This window comes from Xiphophorus couchianus, chromosome 18 (assembly GCF_001444195.1).
Source record: "Xiphophorus couchianus chromosome 18, X_couchianus-1.0, whole genome shotgun sequence".
NCBI classification, from domain to species: Eukaryota; Metazoa; Chordata; class Actinopteri; order Cyprinodontiformes; family Poeciliidae; genus Xiphophorus; species Xiphophorus couchianus.
The window spans coordinates 24,125,603-24,147,394 of NC_040245.1; the positions used below are offsets into that span (position 1 = coordinate 24,125,603).

The 21,792-nt window shown below is 41.0% G+C and overlaps 1 protein-coding gene across 1 annotated transcript; it reads left to right on the forward strand.

Moving 5' to 3' along the window:
• The first annotated feature begins 1,566 nt into the window (after positions 1 to 1,566).
• LOC114133256 (ras-related protein Rap-2b) lies at positions 1,567 to 6,005 on the forward strand. The gene is made up of 2 exons (XM_027998999.1): positions 1,567 to 2,483; positions 4,821 to 6,005. The coding sequence occupies exon 1, from the start codon at positions 1,874 to 1,876 to the stop codon at positions 2,423 to 2,425; it is 552 nt and encodes a 183-aa protein (XP_027854800.1). The 5' UTR covers positions 1,567 to 1,873; the 3' UTR covers positions 2,426 to 2,483; positions 4,821 to 6,005.
• The last annotated feature ends 15,787 nt before the right edge of the window (positions 6,006 to 21,792 follow it).

Sequence of the window (21,792 nt, forward strand, 5' to 3'; positions counted from 1 at the left end):
CTGACAGTTCTATGTAGGAGAGTGGATAATTATGCTGGGGTTAGACCGAGTAAAGATTTATACATCAGGATCATTAAATGATTGTTTCTCCGTACACTTAAGTGTCTTCAGTGGGTAGCAGCATGCACGCTGAAGAGTTTTTGTCAGAATGGCAGGTGTTATATGTTGGGTTCACTGTTTAGAAGAATATCAGATTTTTTTAGTTTCCAAACAGTCAGGCAGGACAGATCAAACTGAACATCCTCCGACTCCTGTCACTAACTGATTTCTATCTGCATCTCTAAATTACGATGGTAATTGAACACGTAAAAATCATAGCATTCTCAGTTTTAAATAATGTAAAATAACAAATTCAATTGTCCAGCAAAATAAACTCTGGCAAAACAATGCCAATTTTTGTAATTTTGTAAACAGTAAAAAGTACGATGACGTATTTAGGCTGATAAAATAAAAATAATAAAAGTATGGTGATAAAGTAATAGAAATACAATAACAAAGTCATATTACTATGAGAATAAAGTCAAAATAATATATGTCATAATATTGTGAGGACACACTCATAATATTATGACTTTAGCCTCATAATATTGTGACTTTATTCTTGAAATATTATGAATTTATTCATGTTATTGCATCTTTATTCTTGTATTATTTTAACTTTATTCTGTTAATACTATAACTTTTATTCTTGTACAAGTTTATTCTCATAATATTATGACTTTATTCTTGTAATTTTATTTCTTTTTTTGTCCTAGGATTGACCTGATACTCAAGTGTGAGCAATACAAGAAATGACAATGAAAGCTGGTTTGAAGCAGGCTTCACAATAAATGTGTGGACCCCCATATAGGATTTTCAAACTTTGAATGGCTCTAATTAAAAAGACATTTTGATCTAATTTTAAAAAATGCAACAAAGCCAAACAAAGATAAAATAAGAATCTTTGATTGGGTCTAAAGAAACACATTCATTTGTTCCACAGATTCATCTCATGTTATAAAGTGGGAACCCCCGAACACACAATTCCTTGTTGTTATTGTGCAACAAACTGACTGCAGGTATCTCTACAGGTAGAAGTTTCCAGTAAGCTGTATAATGACTCAAGCAACAGTAAACCCAAGAAGCAGTGATGTCGAAACTAAGGTGTGGCAGGTCTTCGAGAGGACTGGGGGCAGTAGCTGTGTTGACTGTGCGATAACAACGGCACTGCGCCTTTAACTGAGCAAGGCAAGAAGCTCTATTCGGTGACGTAGGACGCAAAATGCGTAAAGTGAGAGCAGCAAGGCCTGAGACAGACTGGTGTCAAGTTAGCGAAAATAAACAGGAATTAAACCGGAAGTTCGGGGAACTAACGCCAAGTACATGGACATTATTACGACAATATAATGCTAGTTAGTCAGAAATAACAGTTCATAGCTGCTTTAAATTTTATTTTATTTTTATTTTATTAGGACCCGAAATGTAAACGAGTATGTATTTTTGAAAATCAATGTTCATTTTATAATTTAGTGCTTTTATTTTGAAAGTGAGCAACAGCGCTGTGGCTTACGCCATGGGTGACTTGACGTCTGCCACTGAGCGCAGTCAACGCACGGGGGCTGGCTGCGTGAAGGAAAACGGGGGAAGCTCGGACAAGAACCGGCTGGGCTGTTGTCGGAAACTCAGCATGCTACAGTATAAATGCTGAACCCGGAGCCGAAATACCTGCATTTACGTCCCGAACGGCGGCAGTTGACGGCCACACCCCATTTTTTTTAACCGCCCCAGAGCTCGCGGAAAACTGCTGGCGGCTGCGGTTTGAAAAGCCAGCAGGGGCGGCTAGCGGGTCCAACAGCGGAGAGGAAGCAGGAGCGTCGGCTGCTTTGAGAGAGCCATGAGAGAGTACAAAGTAGTGGTTCTCGGGTCCGGCGGGGTCGGGAAATCCGCGCTCACCGTCCAGTTCGTCACTGGCTCCTTCATAGAGAAATACGACCCCACGATAGAGGATTTCTACCGAAAGGAGATCGAAGTGGACTCGTCTCCGTCCGTGCTGGAGATCCTGGACACGGCAGGGACCGAGCAGTTCGCCTCCATGCGAGACCTCTACATCAAAAACGGACAGGGCTTCATCCTGGTCTACAGTCTGGTGAACCAGCAGAGCTTCCAGGACATCAAACCCATGAGGGACCAGATTATTCGGGTCAAAAGGTATGAGCGGGTACCGATGATCCTGGTCGGAAACAAAGTGGACCTGGAGGGCGAGAGGGAGGTCTCGTCCGGTGAGGGGAAAGCCCTGGCGGACGAGTGGAACTGCCCGTTCATGGAAACCTCAGCCAAAAATAAAACGTCGGTGGACGAACTGTTTGCAGAGATAGTCCGACAGATGAACTATGCCAACACACCAAATGGCGACGACAAGTGCTGCTCGGCTTGTGTGATTCTTTAAGAACAAAAAATGGACAATCATAAAGTTTTATTCTCTACTCGGTTTTAGGTTTGCAATGGTAAGTCTGCACACAACCGAACACCACAGAAAGCTGTCACATTTCTGTAGCATGTGATTCGTGTGTTATCGATATGTTTTGTTACGTGTAGCTTTCTGAATCGGCTGGTAAGAGACCCTTATGGTATAACCCTAGGTGAAATATATTAGTTTGTGTTGCATTTTACTATCAATTTTTATTGACAAATGCATAACATGTTCGATCTTCTATCATTTTAAACCAGAAAATTAGGAAATATCCCTACAGCTCCTTTATTTGTAGCTGTAATGTATTTGTAGATGTAGTATACAGTTATTAGAGATGTACTGATCCAACTTTTCCTGCATGCTGATACTCATTTCCCATTTTCTTTGAGGTCTGACTTGCTGATTCAGATTTCTTTTCCCCCTAATATCTGCAATGGACATAAAACAAGACATGACTTATCACAGAGATCTAGTCATAGTTCCACCAGAAACTTACAAGATCACCTGCATTTATGCATCAAAAATACATGTCCAAACTTTAACAGACCTTTATTGAACACTGAAAAGTGCATCGTAACATAGCATACCAACTATACTTGTCCAAGTCTTGGAATGACTTGTTTTATGAATGTGATTAAATTGGGGGTATATGTGGAGATTAGGTATTTAACTAATTAATTGACTTTCCAATAAAATGAAAATTGGAGGATTGATCCATAATTTAGCTAGTTAGCCTGGTAACTAGCCTGCAGTTTTTGGAGATTTTGCTAGCAGATTACCAGCTGAAGTTAAAAAGCGGCCAATGAGAGTAATGATTATCACTCTGATGTAGCCCGGATGTAAAATGAGATTAAGTTTGAATATCCCTGTTTCACTGTTTCGAAAAGTTGAACCAGATCTAATTGACTTCATTTCAAACTGAAAACTTTTTATTTTTTTGGTTATTTTGATTTTGATGTGTGACACTAAAGTAAAAATATAGAACTAAACTCCTAAATGTAGTAAAGTGTGCATAGTCATAACTTTCTGCCAGTCTGCTTTTAATCTAGGTTAACAACAGCAATGTTAGTAAGAAATACAAAAAGTATTAATCAGAGAATCTCTAGATCACCCAAATCATGTGTGGAGGTTAATAATCAAGGGGAATAAATCCTGAAAGTATTTCAGATCTAAATTATGTTCCACAGTTTATATTAAAGTGTTGCAAGCTGTGACCTTAAATCTCTAAATATGTCAGTCAAACCATTCTCCTTAAATAATGCCATGAAATGTTTTAACACGTTCAGATATTCTTCCTGACAACCTTGAGAAATTGAGATAAAAGATTTTTCCTCTTTTAAGCGGGTGATCTGATTAAGCATGTGCTCACAAATGAAATGCGTTGACGTTTTGGATGAGATGGACCATTTCATTACTTTTCAAATATTCTTTTTGTATTTTTTTTTTCTCAACTTCATGTAAATCAAGCAGTGTTCTTTAGACCAATACTTAAGCCACAAATCTTGGTATTTCACAAACAGGAATGACAAAAAAACTAAACAAAAAGGTAATGCATAATAGTCTTGGTACGTTCTAGATTATCACTTGGAATCAACGGAGGCGCAGCTACAGATAATAAATTAAATGGCTGTTTGTGAGTGGATGATGACGCAGCTAAGAAGCTGAAGTGCAAGCAGAAGCCCCAGACTTGTTGATGGTAAAATATGTACTCGGATCTGACCTAAAAAGTGGTTTCAATACAGCAATACCTTAATGGAGGTGATAGGTCGCGCTCCTTTAGTTGCTGTGTCATGACTTGGTGTTTTTAGAGGCCAGGAAAAAAAAAAGGGTAGTAGTTCACTTCCAGCCAGCTGACTGGTGCGTGAGTAATAGAAGCATAACTTTCCAAACTTGGTATACCTATTTAAAAAAGTACAAAAAAAAAAGTAAGATGTATTCAAACTATGGATTGACGGATTGTAGCATTGGGTTAGATTTTTTTTATTTCTTTTTGCCAGTATTTCCTAATCAAATGCCAGGATAGTTCTTACTGGAAGGCATATGTAGCTTATTGTTTTACAAAGCAGATTGAAGAAGTTTGGAACTAATTTGCAGAACTTGCAAGAGCTCCCTGACCTAATTAGCTTCACAAACCTGTTTGCTGAATTTGTTTAACATAGAGCGGAGGGAGTTGCCCAACTAGTCAGCATGTGTAACTTCACGAATGAGGTTAAGCACAGAAGTTGGGTCACATTTAGAGTTCACCAAGAATTTTTTATTTATTTATTTTCCTTCAATATCCCAAAAATAAACCTAGAAAGCAAATGTACTTTGTCAATATTTCGTGTGACGTTGTGAATTCACCACTCTCTCGTGTCTTGTTTGGTGGCAGTGTGTTGCAGCGAGTCTGTACTGTCGAGCTCTTCTTCGTGTCTCACCCTGGCCTTGGAGGAAAATGAAGGGAGGAAACGCTGCAGGGGACAGGAGCAGGTGGAAAAGGAGGAGGAGGGGAGCGACTGAGGCGGAGGGAAGGGTCCCACTCTTCAGGGATTCTGCTGGGTCGGAGTATCTGCACAATCAAAGCGTCCACCGTCGATGTCAACGCAGAGTCGGATCGAGAGTTTCAGAAATCCCAACCCTGCCTTCTGACCGGAACGAACACTCCCAGCGGGAAACAAAAAAAAAAAAAAAAAATACAACGAACAAACAAAAAGATACAGAGGTTAACACTTAAGAGGAACTCGTAAAATGGGTATTTCTGTATGTGAAGAAGACAGGGAGATAGAATATATATTTTGTTAAATGACTGCACAGTCGATAAGGACAAAATTTTAATTTTTTTTTTTTTTAGGAGAGAAATGCTCCATGACACTCCAAATCCTATGTTTTCTCTTCCTTTCCAAAGTCAAAAGAAAACCACATATCTGCCGGTGGAGTATATACGACGAGTGCCACTCTTTTCTTTTTCTCTCATCTTTCCCTTCACACTAGCCGAAGCGCCGTGGAGACGCTGACCTGATCGCCCCTTGTGTCGAGTGCCTTTCCGAAACAAATCAGCTGTTCAGATTTTGTGCCAACCTACACACGCATCACCAAAAGAACCCTGTCGACGTGGCCATTCGCAAGCTTGTGAACTCTTCTTCGGAATGATTATGTAAACCTGATTAACGACAGCAGGTTTTTATTTTTGTTGTTAGTAGAAATACGGTGGAATTCTGTTTGTATTATGTTGGCCGCTGCCTTTTTTTTTTTTTTTTTTTTGTTCATGTGACGATTCGCAATTCTCCAGCGTCTGCTTGGTCTGGAAAGATTTCTTTTCTGTTGAAATGCACAGGTACTGAAACCAACCTCGGTGTCGTAACATTGCACAACGCTTAAACCTTTCAGACCAGTTTATTCAAAGGAATCCAGTTTGTTCAGTTTTTTTGTTGTTGTTATTGTTGTTTTTAAACAGGAAATGTGATGATGTACCGTTCACGAATCTAAACTGATTGTAAGTTTAATTTCAAATCAGCCATACGACAGTTGGCTGTTTTAAAGACAATTCTTTTAATACAATTTGCATTTTAAAAAAAAAAGAAAAAGAATTGAGGTTGTGCTTTTGTTTTTTAACGTCTTCCGCTATAATTTTATGATGTTGGTATTAACCAGTTGGGGGTAGGGCTAAAACTCTTCTTGAAACTTCCATAAATACTCCAAAATATCCAGTTATGACCATGTTTACAAAGGTGTTTACAGTTTAAAGTAGACTAATCTCAACCCAAAACCGCAGAATTTTATGAATGGCATAAATCTTTACGTTATCTACAAGCTAACAGGAAAAAAAAAAAAATCCTACACCTTTTGTTGTTGGTACACTGCGTTTCCTGTTCACATTCACGTCGAACCTACAAGCAAACTGTAACTTGTCGCATTAAGAGAAACACCAAAGCCACTAGTTTTTTCTTTTACTTTTTTTTTCGCTAACTCAAAAATCCAATTTTCTCAAGTTTCATTCTCATGCTGCTGAGCCACGCTGTCCTTTCTGCTACAACAACAAAACTCTCTTTGTGGCCACCGCTGAAACCACTGTGACGTAAAATGTCTATCTGAGAAAAAAAAAACAGCACGGGGTGTATCTGTTATGAGTAGTTTGCAAACGAGATGAGTATCTTGTCCTTGTTCGTTTCCACAGTTCTAGATGATATGAGTAGTGTGTGTGAATGTGTGTGTGTGTGACCTTGTAAAGTCACACACAGATGAAGCAGGCCTTGTAAAGATGACTTGGAGCGCACAACGAGCTTGTTGAATATCGCCTTAACTTGTTCTCAAGTTCAAAGTCTTTCTATCCACCCGGCATCTCCTGATGCATTTCTAAGACATGGCCAGTTCACCGCAGCTCTTTGGGTAAATGTCTCTTTAGCTGCGTGGGCGTAGCACCGTAACATCCCGGCTGCAGTCGTGGGATGCGGAGAGGTGGGTGGGACTGATTAGCGCCGCTATTCAGCTTCTGTTTACCTTCCAGCGCTACCTAAACCCGGCAGACTGGGCCGACCGCAGCGTGGCTGGAGGGGCGAGGAGTAAACAAACGCGAGATAAGCTCCAAATAGAGTCCGGTCTCTCTGGGAGCAGATGTGTCTGCCTGTCAGTGTCCTGCGTTGGCTCAGATTGCTGCGTGGGACGCTGCATGCTTGGGGTATCTGTTAGGCCCAGCGTAAGCAGTAGTATCGTGTGCACCGTGTGACCGCGGTGCTCTGGGAGGTTTGGCATATGGCGAAAGACTCAATTGGTCGGATTTTTATGGGGGCGATTCCGATCTCCAGTTTTTGTGAAGGTTTGATCTGCCCGTGCCTATATTGGACAACTGCGATTTCTCTTGCACCACTATCTGAAAAGAAAAAGTTTCCAAATATTTTTTTTTAGGAGCAGAGACAATAAAAAACAAAGACAATCATTGTGACGTTTCAAACCACACTAATCGTTTTTAGCGATTAGTGTGGCTAGCATTACAAAAGGAAAATGTGGACAGGAATCCCCAGAAAACTGCTTGGTATTGTTATTTTGCTAGTCAGGTAAAACCCAGTCTGGATTCTCGACTATTGAGAAACGATTGCTAGCTAGAGGCGTGGACTCTGTTGAAGTTTTAAATGTTACCCAATCGCTAACGTTTGGCTCTGACTTGTGTAATGCGCCAATTCAACTCTATGAAGCTTATCAAAACTTGCCTCAGCCGTAAACAACCATCCTCCACTGCGAAGAGAGAAGTGCCGAGTCAAACAAGATGGCTGTTAATGTTAATTCAGTATTTGTAAGCCTGGCTAATGTGGACTGAATGCTTCCTTCACTTCCTCTGCTGCAGCTGGTAAACTACAAGCAGTGCAGGAAAAAAATAAAAGTCACCCTTCACAACTTCTGTTCGCTGATTGGCCCGGTTGAAATTTAACTGGATGAATCCAGCTTAATGGGAGAAATCCCAGACGGAGCACAGAAGGGAGATGAGAATCGAGCAAGCCAATGGCCAGGCTAATATTTGTACCAGAAAAACCTTTTGATTTTTGAACTTGGAACTGGTCGGACTGGCGAGTCCACCTGAAAGTGGTCTGATTTCGATCATCAGCTGATTTCTCCAGCCTTCTTTAGGGTACATTCTCATCACTTGAAGTGATTTTCTTCTGCGTTGCTAAATGAACATCCATACATGTGTGAACATTAGCATGTTCACACATGCGCACTGATTTTTTTTCTTCTCTCTCTCTTTTGCTACTTTAAGCCAACAAGACACCCTCAACCATCTAATGTTCGGTTTCCGTGCCGAGGATCTTCGTATATTTTGTCAAACTGTTGATAGCAGTTCACAGATCACACCCCCTCCTCCAACCCTGTTTAACATGCAACTGGAAGCAGTGTCTGCTTTCCAGCTCCGTGAAGCCAAAGCTAATAGCAGGTATCCTTCAAGGCCATGACAGAGATTGTGTAGTCAGGCGGGGACAGCACCGAAGTCAAAGTCTGCCTTAAAAATAATAAAGTCAGAGTGGTAAGTGGATGAAAGGGGGAGGTTTTCTGCAGCTATATTCCACAGTTACAGTGGACTCTCTCGCCGCTGCTGCCTCTGCTGTAGCCCCGTTTTAGTATCTTGCTGTGGTGTAAACATCTGATAGCAGAAGAATGTGCCCTTTGGAGAAGAAGGGTGCCTTTTTCTGAGTTCCTGTTTCTTTTGATCTGTCTTTTCATAAAGAGGAAAGTGGTAAAACGTTCACTTCCCAAATCTCTTTTGTTGCACAACAGTAAAAACCAAAGTCTTCTGCTTGCCGTGTTTCACCCCTTTCAGGCCCCCAGGTGACCTCGGTTATGAATTATTTGAGTCTTTTTTTTTTGTTTGTTTTTTTTGTCTTTTTTTATGCATTTGCTGATTTTTATTCGCTGACAGAAAATCGTTGAGGCTTACGTTCTCAAGTGACCCAGCATGGTGGCGGTTGCTGGGTCATGGGAAATGGTCATGTGATAGCGGTTGCCATGGTTTGGGAGGGGCGGGGGGTTGGGATGTGGTATGGGTATTCATGGTGACCTTGTGACCTGGGGAGGTGGGGGGGAAGAGATCAGACACTGCTGGAATGGTGGCTGGTGTGTTTCATCCCTTATTTCTGAGTGACTTCTTATTATTATGATAGGCAGATTAACAACATATTTTTAATAGTGAGGCCCAGGCCTAAACATTGAAGGTTAAGTTTGAATATTGCTGTCTCAATTGGAGTGTCTTGCAGTTGCTCTGACAGGAAGTGGAGCAACACAGACAGCATGAGTGGGTGGGGTGTGTGTTAACATGTTTTTTTTTTTTTTTTTACATGGGACTTAATCACTATACAGGCTCCTTGCTGAATTACAGGTTTCTCTTTTTCTCCAAGCGTCACAGGGCTATTTTTGAAGCGCTCTTGTGCTCAACAGATTGGTTTTGCCTTCCTTATTTTTCTTGGCAGATGTTCCTGTTGTGTGCCGCATTTGTCGCAGTGAGCATGCTCTTTTGAAATCTATTTGCTCCTATTAGTTTTGTTTTCGCTTTACCATCCATCGGAGTACCTCGGCACGTCATCAGATAACCCTCTGCAGTAATTTACCAAAGGCTCCGTGTGTTGGTGCTCGCCTTTAGTTTATAAGTAGCAGTGTTAGCTTTTTTTTTTTTTTTCGTCTTCTACTACTGTCGTTTCCTGTTGCATCACCGTAACAACAACAGAAATAGCCATCTTTGGCTTATTTGTCCTACCCTTTAAGGCTGGTTGAGCTTTGTTTTTTGTTTTTTTTAGCTCTCGCACATGAACACACAGATGCACACACCGCAGTTTTCCTGCGGTGTGTGCATCTAAACACAAGTGCAGTTTGGGTCCCTGCAAAAGTCCAGCATCCTACTGTGCCTCTGTCCAGATGCCTGGAGCTAATGCATCTCTCAGCGTTTGGGTTTGCTAACTAGGTCCTTTTAGAGAAACAGTGTTCTGGACTGAAACCGACAGAATTTTCCCGCGAGTATAAACTTTAACCAGTAGTTCAGGACGATTTTAAGTTGGTTTCTTAAAAGGTTACAATCACGTAATACCTGCACGAGACTGGTGTGTCTATTTTTTGTACAGTTTTGTATTTTCATCCCCCTGTCTAGATAATTATCTGCTTCTATGCAAACAACTGCATAGTGCAAATGTGACAAACTATTCTGAGTCTGCTAAAGTCGCAGTGATTATTTTGACATCGGTGTTTTAACATAACGGAGGCCCACTGCGGTCCTGGCCCCTCTTGGGCTTGTCGTTAGCTTCTGCGTCTGGACCGACACCGAAAAGCAAAGCAAACATAAAACACACAAAGAGACAGCTGAAATATTGACTCATGTTTCAACAGAACCTCAGTTCAAAAATCTTTAACTATTTACACCCACTCCGTATTATAAGAATCCACAGAGGTGAGGTCGTGACTGGCAGTCTAATCGTTCGCTTCAGCCAGTGTGCTCGAAAACCAGGGAGTGGCTTTCTCGCTCTGAGCTGGCTGTGCCAAGACGGGAATGCCCCAGAATTCCTCTCATTCCCACCATTCCTTCAACTGTAATGTCTGGGCATGTCTTTAGCCGCCGCTGCAGAAGGGATTGAAGAGGGACGGAGAAACTTGAGCTCGAAGTGGTTTGCGTACGATCACATGCTTCGGCCTTGCACTTGCCTTTCGTGAGTTGAATTAGTTATGCCTCTTATGGTCCTCTCTGTTCTTTGTTTTGGTTGTCACAATCAACCAAAGGGGGAAGATCATCAAAAAGGGAAAACTACAAAATATAAAGAATAAGCTGCTGAGAGAGAGGTGGGGAAAAAGAAGATTAAAACAAAGAATGAGTTTGTCTAAACAGGCCCACGGACGCCGTCTCACTGTGCTGCGCCACAAACTGCTCTTTATGCCCGTCTTTATGTAATCATAGGACAGTTGTCTTGGTTCACACCACCGCTCCATCTGAATGGAAAACTAGGCCACAGAAGGCAGGCGGACAGAGCTACTGATGTATGGTCCTAATAGCTTTTGTTCACCGGTGTCAGTGAGAACCACTAACGCTTAAGGGCCTGATTTGTAATCGAGCCGGGCCACCATCAAACGGATTGTTGAGTCTGCTGGGTTGTGCGCACTGATGCTTGTGTTGGTATCGATGTAGTTTTAATCTGGCTACATAAAATAATCAATTTAAAATAAAACAATCTGTCGTTCCTATAAAGTCCCATCACAGGTAAAAGATGTGTCGTGTTTAGGTAGCATGCAAAACAAGTTTCCGCCACGTGAGCCGATCGGCAGCGGGAAGTTACGCGCTCGGAAGTATTGCATCATTTGACTTTTATCGGCCTGTCGTCTAAACAGGTTTGTGTTGTACCTTCTGGTGAGTCAGTCTGATTTGATTTCAACCACTTTTCTTGTTTTCTATGTTTAGTCCAACAAATCAAGCGTATGGTGAAGGTGCTCCTGCGTCCTAACAGCCGAAGCACAGGTCATCAGATGTTATGATATTTAAAGCAATGCTCTAAGCGTTTCAGCAGGGGAACTACTGTACATTTTACTTAAATTTTATTTGCACATGGTGAATTGAAGCGGCACTGGAACGTGGGTCATATCGAAACAGAGCAGAACCACGTTACACAGTACCGCTTCAGCATTCTGCGATAGATGAGTTCGTTGAAGACTGCGGCTTCATGTGTGAAGTCAGACACAAAAGAAAAAGATATAAAGGAAAACTTGATAAAAACGTTGCATGTTTCAAGTCTCATTAGCTTTCTCTAGTTGAAGTGCGTACTGGAGCGGCGTTATCAATCAGTGTTTCAAAAGATTTATAACAGAAGCCACAAAAACATTTCTGGTGAGAGAGGTAAGTTGGAACCGGTCAAACTTCAAATATAAAGAGTGTCTAAAAGCAATGAACTATAATGTTTTATATCACTGCATGTCTGTTGATTTTAATGTCGTACTAAAATCCCAGTTTTTAGATATCACCGATCAGTAAGTGATTAAAAAAAGAGCTAAATTCCTGATAAGACCATGGTTACGCCTTCTGGCTAATCCTTGGACTTTTTCTGCTCTTTGTCTATTAGATCTCTCGTCACTCGTTAATAAAAACTCAACAAAATGACGCATCATTGCAGTACCATGTATCTGAAAATCAAAGTGAACGACACACACAAAAAAACTGAAAATACACAGAATAACCAATTATACAAAAACGGTCAACGTTGTTACAAACTGACACACATCAAGGAAGAGAATCAATGATTTAATATGAGTTTCCACAACATTTAATTTCCTTTTGAGATCAACAAAGTATTTTTGAATTTGAATTGAATTTTTTTTTTTTATTTGTCCATGCCGTTTGAGGAGGAATATCCATGTGCACTTGTCCACAACAGAGAAGTGGTGGGTAGTGACGTATGGACAGTGAATAGTGCCAAAATTGAAAATAAATAAAAATGTTAAAAATGCCATTAATTTGTTGAAACTAGAAATAATTTATTATATATATATATAGCATGCTTCAATTAAATGTAACAATTTCATTTTAGAAACTAAATGCAATTATTTCATAATTTATACAATGATTTTATGTTGCTCCTGTGCAAAAGCACATCATGCATAATAGCAATGACACAATAGCAATGACACATCAGATAACTGTTTGATAAGCTAATTATTTATTGTAATTTGGCACTACTCACTCTCCACAGCTGTGTTTGTGTGTCAGTGGAGTTAGCTGGAAGGAGGAAGGGCACGGATTGCAACAGCCAGCCTTCCATCAGACCAGTATGGAGGGACTTACAGGTTCTTCTGGCTCCCTGCCACATTTCAGTAGCTCACCATCCTTTTAACCCAGAAAATGTCATCTGGCCTGTTTTAGATGAACAGGACTGGTAACATGCCATCATACTGCTGGTTAGCTAATTCAAGTAGGCCTTTGTCAACTGTTCTTGTGTAAACATGAAAATCAGATAAATACATACAGTCATATATCCCTTAATGTGCAGTATTTGTACATCTGTTGACATTCATATACATTTTCATCATCAGCCGTTCAAAATGCAGTTTAACTTAAGCAGGTCTAAATGTCATATGAATACTACGCAGCATAACTCACCATTAAATATCTGCACTAAAACACGGTAGGAAAAGAAAAAAGCATTGAGCTCACTAAGCTAAACTCAATATGGAAGTTCTGAGGAAGGTAGGCTAATTGAAGCTGAGCAATGTTAGCATTAGCTTTATGCTAATGCAAGTTGTTGATGCTAATAAGCACCAGCCAGCTAAAAGTCCTGTCAGGAGTGCAGTTTCTCACCAACGCCGAGGTCTAAAACATGTCGAGAACTTTACTGACTGGTTTTAGGAGTACTGATGCAGGATTGCTACTTGCATCTAGATTACCTGGGTTTTAAAACATTTTTAAAATCTGTAAATGTCTCATTTGCGTCCTGCCAAGTAAGAGGCAGCTTTACTGGAGGATTACTACTACTTTCTACAGAGTGAGAAAATGTGCGGTCGTGTGCAAGAAGACACAAAGTTCCGGCTGCTCGGACTCCATGTTTTCACTCTATATAACACTGTGGCACAAGCTGCACCAGAGTATCTGATGGGCTCTGCAGAAAGTAATTTGAAACATATAAATCTCATTCCCACATGAGCCATTTTCTGGCCACATATTGTTGTGCCATAGCTGTGTCATTTTGTTGATAAAGTTTTTTTTTTTTTTAAAAACGAACAGCTGGTTCTCGTTACAAGAATAAGATGTCACAGAGTTGGGGAAAAGTTGAGTTGCCTATTATATCCTTAATATTTATGTTCCACGCAGCTGGAGCTTTTTTTTTTTTTGGCCATGATGTTGTTCAAGATTTAACTCCTATCTATAAATAGATAGGAGTTAAATGTTGTGCCTGTGTGCTCAGCTTATGGCTGCAGATCTTAGAAAGCTCTGTTGGGACGTAGTCGAGACCCGATTAAATAAAGTGTTCCTTTATAGTTATTTATTACAGATGTCAACCGTCATGTATCAGTCACTCAAAACAGTTAAAAATCAAATCGATTGCTGATTTTTTTAATTATTATTTTTATTGCATTTCACTGTTGTTTTGGCTATTCTGCATCTTTTGACATGACAGAAGAAACACTGTGCACTTACATAATCTACTTTACTGCTCAGTCTTAAAATTGTTGACTTTATTTGATCTATCTGTCTGTAATGATTGAAATTGCATCTGATTTCAATCCTGTTTCAATACATTTTTATTTACAAATGAATAATTACATAAAAACTTATCTCCCAGATGCCTGTAGACCTGCTCACTCAATGATACAAAGCACTACTGTATCATCTATATTTCTAAAATCTATATCTGTCAAATGAAATAGTTTAGATTTTTTTTCTTTGTCAATTGTTGCTCTGCTGACTCCTTCAGGGAAAACGGCGTCTTGCTCTGTTTGCTTCAGTGGGACTGGGTGACTGTTGTCAGTAAGGCCTTGAACCTTGAACCCCCCCTGTGGTGAGAGAAATCTGTCTTCACTCATTATTTGATCCTGGCTCTCCAGCATTCAGGGCTTTTAAACAGAGACTTTAAATGCGTCTCACAAAAGTAACTCGCTATCAGCTTTCAGCTCCAGTTTTTCCCCGGCTTCGTTTCCTCATCACCTCAGCCAATCCGGTGTAAATGTGGCCGGGGGAGAGAAGGGTTTTAGCGGCGTCCTTCTTCCAGTGTGTTTGACTGCCTCCTGCCAGCCTTGGGTCGCCCACCTGTCATCATGAGCGACTTCAGCTTTCTAACATGTGGTGACGTCCATGACCTGCCACTTTCACTGATTATATTTTTTACCACTTTTTGTCCTTTTTAAAAAATATTCACACCCTGAGAAAACCTGATTGTTTACCTGTGATGGACTGGCGGTCTGTCCAGGACCTTGTCCAACCCCGCGATTGGACGAGAGGCGGAGGTCCATCGTTGGAGATGGACACCAGCAAACCTGGCAACCCTGCAAGAATAACCGAGGATAGAAAATAGATGGATGTTTCTCCTAAGTTCGGATTGAGTGTTTTTTCTCTCTTCTTCCGTTTCTATACCTTAGCCTTTTTCTTTCACCCCAAGAGTCCAGATTTATCATCGAGCGGCTCTCCTGACAAATGTTTATGCAACATTCCTTTTATAAACCAAAGAAAGCAGGGAGTGGAAAAAGAACACAGCAGGAGAACAACCCACTAAAGAAACCGTAAACGTTTTTTTAGGTTTATTTCGTGCCTTAAAAATCCGTAATATCGATGGTGATGAAACAAAAATGACAAATCACAAATCTCTCCATGAATTTATTTTTCAAATGATATCAATTCCTCGTTTGGTAATCCAGAAAGCACCTTTTTTTTCTCCTCCCTCTATATTTGGTCATGACAGGAAGCGCGTTCAGCTACATCAGCATGTGGCACAGCTGACTGGTCACATAGTTCACTCGGCAAAACTACACAGCAGCCGCACCCACAGCGCCGCAGTTTCTGTCTGACTGACAACACGCTTACAGAAAATAAGTCTGATAAAAGCAACAATCTGAATGATTTAAAACACGTCCATTCAGCCTAATCACTGTCAACATCTCTTAGGTCTGACTGCATGAGTCATAGTTTCATTTGCACCAAACCCAATGCCATGTTCTTATGTTTTTTTTTGTTTTTTTTTTATGTTGATAAAAATTTTGGCAATGCAGCCGGGGACAGATTGTACTTTAACGGTATGCATTATCATAAAGTTTTTCCAGATGCCCCACATGTGACCTTCTGAAGTGTATCGTTTTCTCAGGATTTTTTGAGGCCAGACTTTGGGAAAAATTGCTCATATCCTGCATGCATGGAGTTGTGGAAGAGGAAGTGTCCCGTGAGACGCCGATTCCTCAGTCTACTGACCCACATTACACTCACGCTGTGGACAACCAACATGCTGCCTTGCAGCGTCCTGACGGGACGTCGTGATTTTGGTGTCAAAAAGTTGAAAACGTGTTGTTTGGTGGCGCCGGTTTTCACAAAAGTTTCCTGTTGGAGTTGTCTTGAAACCGGTTGTTCGTGGAGAATTGGGCCAAAAAATCCAGCAAATTGTTGTCTATATATGAAAAAAAACAAAAAAACAATTGTGTGAGAGGATACGCAATGTTTGCCTAAACTCATGGAGTTTGAATGTAATGCTTCTAAATCTTAGGGATATTTTTCTAAATTTCAGGCTTTAAACAACGAATTATGAAACATTTTTGGAGTTTAACAATTTAAAAAATCTTTTGGTTACTCTAGCTGACCTAAAATGGTAATCTGCTGTAATGCCAGACATAGAAAAAATGGTTTGCTTTTCATTTAATTTAGTCTGAACTTTATTATCGACAGGCGGATTGGCGCAGCGTCTGCTGTCAAGTGGGCGCTGTACCGGTCCGTGTGGTGAAGAGAGAGCTGAGCCAAAAAGCGAAGCTCTCGATTTGCCGGTCGATCTACGTTCCCACCCTCATCTATGGTCATGAGCTTTGGGTCATGACCAAAAGAACGAGATCGCGGATACAAGCGGCCGAAATGGGTTTTCTCCGTAGGGTGGCTGGGCTCTCCCTTAGAGATAGGGTGAGAAGCTCAGTCATCCGGGAGGTACTCAGAGTAGAGCCGCTGCTCCTTCACATCGAGAGGAGCCAGTTGAGGTGGCTCGGGCATCTGGCCAGGATGCCTCCTGGACGCCTCCCTGGTTAGGTGTTCCGGGCACGTCACACCGGGAGGAGGCCCCGGGGAAGACCCAAGGCACGCTGGAGGGACTATGTCTCTCGGCTGGCCTGGGAACGCCTCGGGATTCCCCCGGAAGAGCTAGAGGAAGTGGCCGAGGAGAGGGAAGTCTGGGCCTCCCTTCTGAAGCTGCTACCCCCGCGACCCGACCTCGGATAAGCGGAAGAAGATGGATGGATGGATGGATGAATGGATGAACTTTATTATTTATATTCCCTGAATATTATTTTCTGCAAATTTCCTATCATGGACTATTTCTATGAATTGTACTTCTGATTATGTATTCATAGTCCTTGAACATTTCTACATTTTGCCAATAAAAATATTTTCAGCTCCATGTGAGGTTGTTCGGAGGAGATAAAATAGTATTCCAAAGTCAATCATTAGACTTCAAAAACATCCCCCCCACACACACACACACATGTAGTCCAAATAAAATCTCTGGTGGTGCAAAAACAACAATATAAAAACAAGATGGCTACTGTCACACGGGGATCTCGAGTCAGAAGTCTACATTTTGGAAGGCGATGTCGATGTAGATGCTTTATTGCTATTGTGATTTTTGTAATATCTTGTCTTAGAAAGACTATCTTCATCCACTGTATTCTTGGAATTTCGAGTTTCGCTTAAGTCGGCCACTTTAGGCACATGCTTTGTCATTACAGGAACAACCACAGCCACAACACATGCGCTGCACCATAATTCCTGTCACATGTGTCATGTGATGTGAGACTGAATAGTATCCAGTGTTGGTGATCGGGGTGCTGACAGGAAGGAAGGGTGTCTCCGTGTAAGACTTCCTGTCTTGTTGTGTGACTCAGTGTCGCTTCTTCTGCTGCTCTTGTCCTTTTCCCTTCACTTTTCCTCCACTCTGCCCTCCCGCCCCTCCATGACAGGTCTCGGCCTGCTCCCTCTGGTTTCTCCTACTCAAATTTTTCTTAATTTACTTTATCAGCTGTTCTTGGACCATCTGACTGTGTTGTGATCGAATGGCCTCTTGTCAAGAATCAACTCTCTGCATTAAGGAGGTTGAGCGCTTTAAAGGCTAATTTTTCTTTTACCACTGTTTCAGGTCAACAAAAGTCAGATGCAAGGACATTCTTAATAATTTTGCATTATTAATAAAATAAATAATTTTATTGTTGCTTAATATAATCAGAATTACCTTTATTCGTCAAGTTTATGCACATAAATTTCCTTGTGTTTATCCTCGTTTTTGGAAATACTGCTCTGTAACTTCGACCTGAAGGTAAAAGTCTAAACGGTTTGTGTTCAGGTTGTGTGGGGTCGCTGCCCTTTTCCTGACCCTGGACTAGTACAAGTACTAGATGGAAGAAATGTTAGTTAGCTAGCTAGTTCTTTGCAATGTACGTCATTGTTTGTTGAATAAAAAGCCGATATATGTCAATGAATCGCACAATATTAAAACAAGCTCAATGACTTCCATTGGCATGATATATCGCTTTTCTCTTTTCCTCTCTTTCTACTGAAAACTGGATGATAAAGTCTCCAGTTTGGAGTTTTGCTTTCAACTAGCCCAATTTTGTTTACAGAGACTTCATAATTCATTGTATTTGTTGTTTATTTCCATCCATCCATTTTCTGTCAGGAGGGGTCCTGGTGCCTCTCTCCAGCTAGACATTTCGGGCGAGAGGCGGGGTACACCCTGGCAGGTCGCCAGTACATCGCAGGGCAACTCAGAGACAGACAGGGCAAACAACCATGCACACACACACACTCACACTGAAGGAGAACTTAGAGAGAACATTTTAACCTGAGAGTCATGTTTTTGGATTCCAGAGTATTCGGAGAGAGCCCACCCATGCACAGGGTGAACATGCAAACTCCATGCAGAAAGACCCCAGGCTGGGAATCAAACCCAAGACCTTCTTGCTGTGCTACCTACTGCGCCACTGTGCAGCCCTGTTGTTTGTTTATATTGGATATTTAAAATGTCTTCCAGTGTTAAACTTTAGATTGCAATGAACATTTATTGATTTCTGAGAGTGTGTTCTTGCATTCTTTTGCCATTACCATTGCATTAGTTGAAAATGGTCTTCAAACAACAATATTATCATTTATCATAATAACTTCTGGGACAATTTATTGTCCAGCTAAATTTGCTATTGTGACAGGCCTGGGTCACACCAGATACTGACTGGTTTTCTGGTTTTGAGACATCCCAACGTGCAACTCACTTAGAATGAGTAACGTCAGTTCTGATTCAAGGTCGCTTTCATGCATCTAAAAGCTGGAATCAGTATCTTTTACACAAAGATTGAGTAGTACCAAGGTCATAACCCCAAAAACAACAAAGCCAAAGAATTCCCTGCGTGATGCTTAATAGATCACACATTGATGGCGTGATGTACAACTTCTGCCAATCAGTTGCAAGTAAGCTGAATATTTGTTGCATGTCAGTCCGCTCTTTCTGTCTGCACTGGTACAACTTTCAGTCCCATAAATGCCTCAAGAGTGACTTAGTGGAAAAGCATCCAGTTTATTATACATCTCATCTTTATTGTGTGTCTCTCCTGATCTTTCTCTGATTTTCTGAGACCCCTCCTAATCTTCTTTGATAAGGTTGATAACTGGGATGGTTATCACTTAGTGTACAAACTGGCAGATATAATGAGAAGCCACCTACTTGCTGTAGGCAGTCAGGAAAGCTAAAAGTGTATTCGAACTGTTTAACAAGACGCAGCCAAATAAAACAACGGGAGACAAAAGGAGTTGGAAGCAAATCTGAGCCAAGAGAGGGAAAAACACACACACACAAGGAAAGGGACGTGGAGAGGCTGCAGGTTTCTCATTCATAATAACACCAGAAGTGTCGACACATCGGAGGGCACGGAGTCATCTCTTGGCCTTATTTATTTTCCCTGACTCATGTGCTCACATAAATTTCATCATGCTGCCTATCTTGTAGCGCTAGTTTAATCAGAAGTAAAAAAAAAGAAAAAACTCTTTAGCCTTGAATGCTGGCAAATAAATAGCACATAAACATGACTCTCCTGGAAGACTTTTAGAGCGCACATTCAGTTTTTTCATTGTTTCATCATTTTCATTGCTCCAGCCTCTGGGCTTGTCCCCCCTCAAGTCGTTTTGGGGTGTGTGTGCCTGCAGACCATATGGGCTCTGGGGGCTTAGCGGACTCCCAGCCAAACCTCCCCTCCCCTCCCCCCTTCGGGGTTCCTAATGTCTGAGAGGAATTCAGGAAAGGCGCCCTCTCATCTTTTCAACCAGTTCAAACTTCCAGTCGATTTTTTTTTTTTGAAGCAACTACAACCCACCGCTTGTCTCAGCACAGAGCTAGCTGGTTCATTGTGTAATTATGTGGTTCGTGATTTTTGTGGATATCAGCAAAGATCCAACAACGGGGCAGATGGCTCTATCTCGCTTACCAGTGTCTGGCTTTCTCAACTTCCTCCCTGTCACATTTTTTGCACGCGAACCCACGTCTCTTTGTGTCAAAGTGTGAGCGTCCAATGTGTTTCTTTAGGAATATCTACTCGGTGTGGACCAAATGGTAGACCACTGCCTGCTGGGCAAAAATAAATCTTACAGGAAAAGACAGCAGTGCACACACACGCATGCAGATCTTTCTCACAATTAGACCAACTTCAGTGTGGTTTGCTTGCATTGTGCGTTGTAATTAGTCTGCACCTTTTCGTCTCTTGTTGCATAACAGCAAAACCCACCGGGCCAGTGTAGTCGTCATCTGTCGGTCTCTCTTCGTTTCTCACTCTGCTCCAACTCCATCTTCCTCCTCCTCCTCTTCTTCTCTAGCTGATCTGATTCCTGCCTACCTGCCTATGCTTGTCTATTTCCAGGCAACTTGCCATGAGCCTACCTGAGTCATGGAGCCTCCCCTGAGCCATAGCTCAGAAATCAACTTTGTGTATTTCTTTTTTTAGCCTTCCTCCCAACCCCCCCTGTTTTTACCATCTATTTTCCTGACTGTATGTGTTCCTCACCTTTCTCTCAATTTAAAAAAAAACTATTTAACATTTTTTAATACATTTTGTAGGCAAAGGCAAAGTTTGACACAGTGATTAAGAGAAAGAAGTGCATGTGTTTGACTCTGCAGAATGGGTGTGACTTTACTGTGAAATGTTTGCAGCAGGTTCTTCCAAGGTCTCCGTGTTTCTGGTTTTCTTCCCAGACTATCGGGTGTCTTAGCACACATGGGCCTGAACAGTCAGTAAGTAAACTCTATTTAGGGTTGAAATATACACTCTCTCTATGTTTGTTCTCCCTGATTGATAGCTAAACTTATCTTGTTTTAGGCCATTTAGATCTGCCAACATTATGGCACACTTTCTAAGTGTCAAAGAAATGACGAGATGATTTTATTTTATTTTTTAATGTACAGAGATTATTATTCCTTTAATGAGATTTTGATTTGGTCTGGAACCAAAACACAGAAACACAGAGTTCCTTTAAATCAAGGCTAAAACCTCAAGGCTAAGAGTTAGCTTTGGTTTATAATAACTGGAACATTGACCAACACAATTTGATGTATATTTTCTTGATCATTTTGATAATGCTATTTGACCAAATGCAATGTTTATTGCTGTTTCATAATTAATTACTGTATTTTTTTTTTTTTTTTTGCTGTAAGGCACTTTGAACTGCTTTTTTATTGAAATGTGCTTAACAAATAAAGTTGACTTCATTTATTGATATATTATGGTCTTATTCGCATAATTTAAGCTAAAAAAAGGGGAAGATTATAGGCTGATTTAAAATCTTGGAGACCTGTTATGTAGTCTGATGAAACAAAAATGAAATTACTTGCTTATAATAACCATCGCTGTATGTCTGTGTAGTACAAAGGTAGCAGCATCGTGTTTTGTTCCGGTGCAGGAGGGACTGCAAAATAGATGGTATCATAAAGGAACGTTGGGTGTGAGTCTTCCAATTGGATGGTGTCCCTAAACGCACCACTAAAAGTTACAGAGTTTAGAGACAACACAGTCAACGTTTTCAAGTGACTGACACAAAGTCACCCCCCTCGCCACATCGGTCCTGGCACAATGATCAACGGACACAGGAAAAAGGAAAAACCCAACTCCAAATGTGTTTGAAGATATTCAGTTTATTTTTCAGA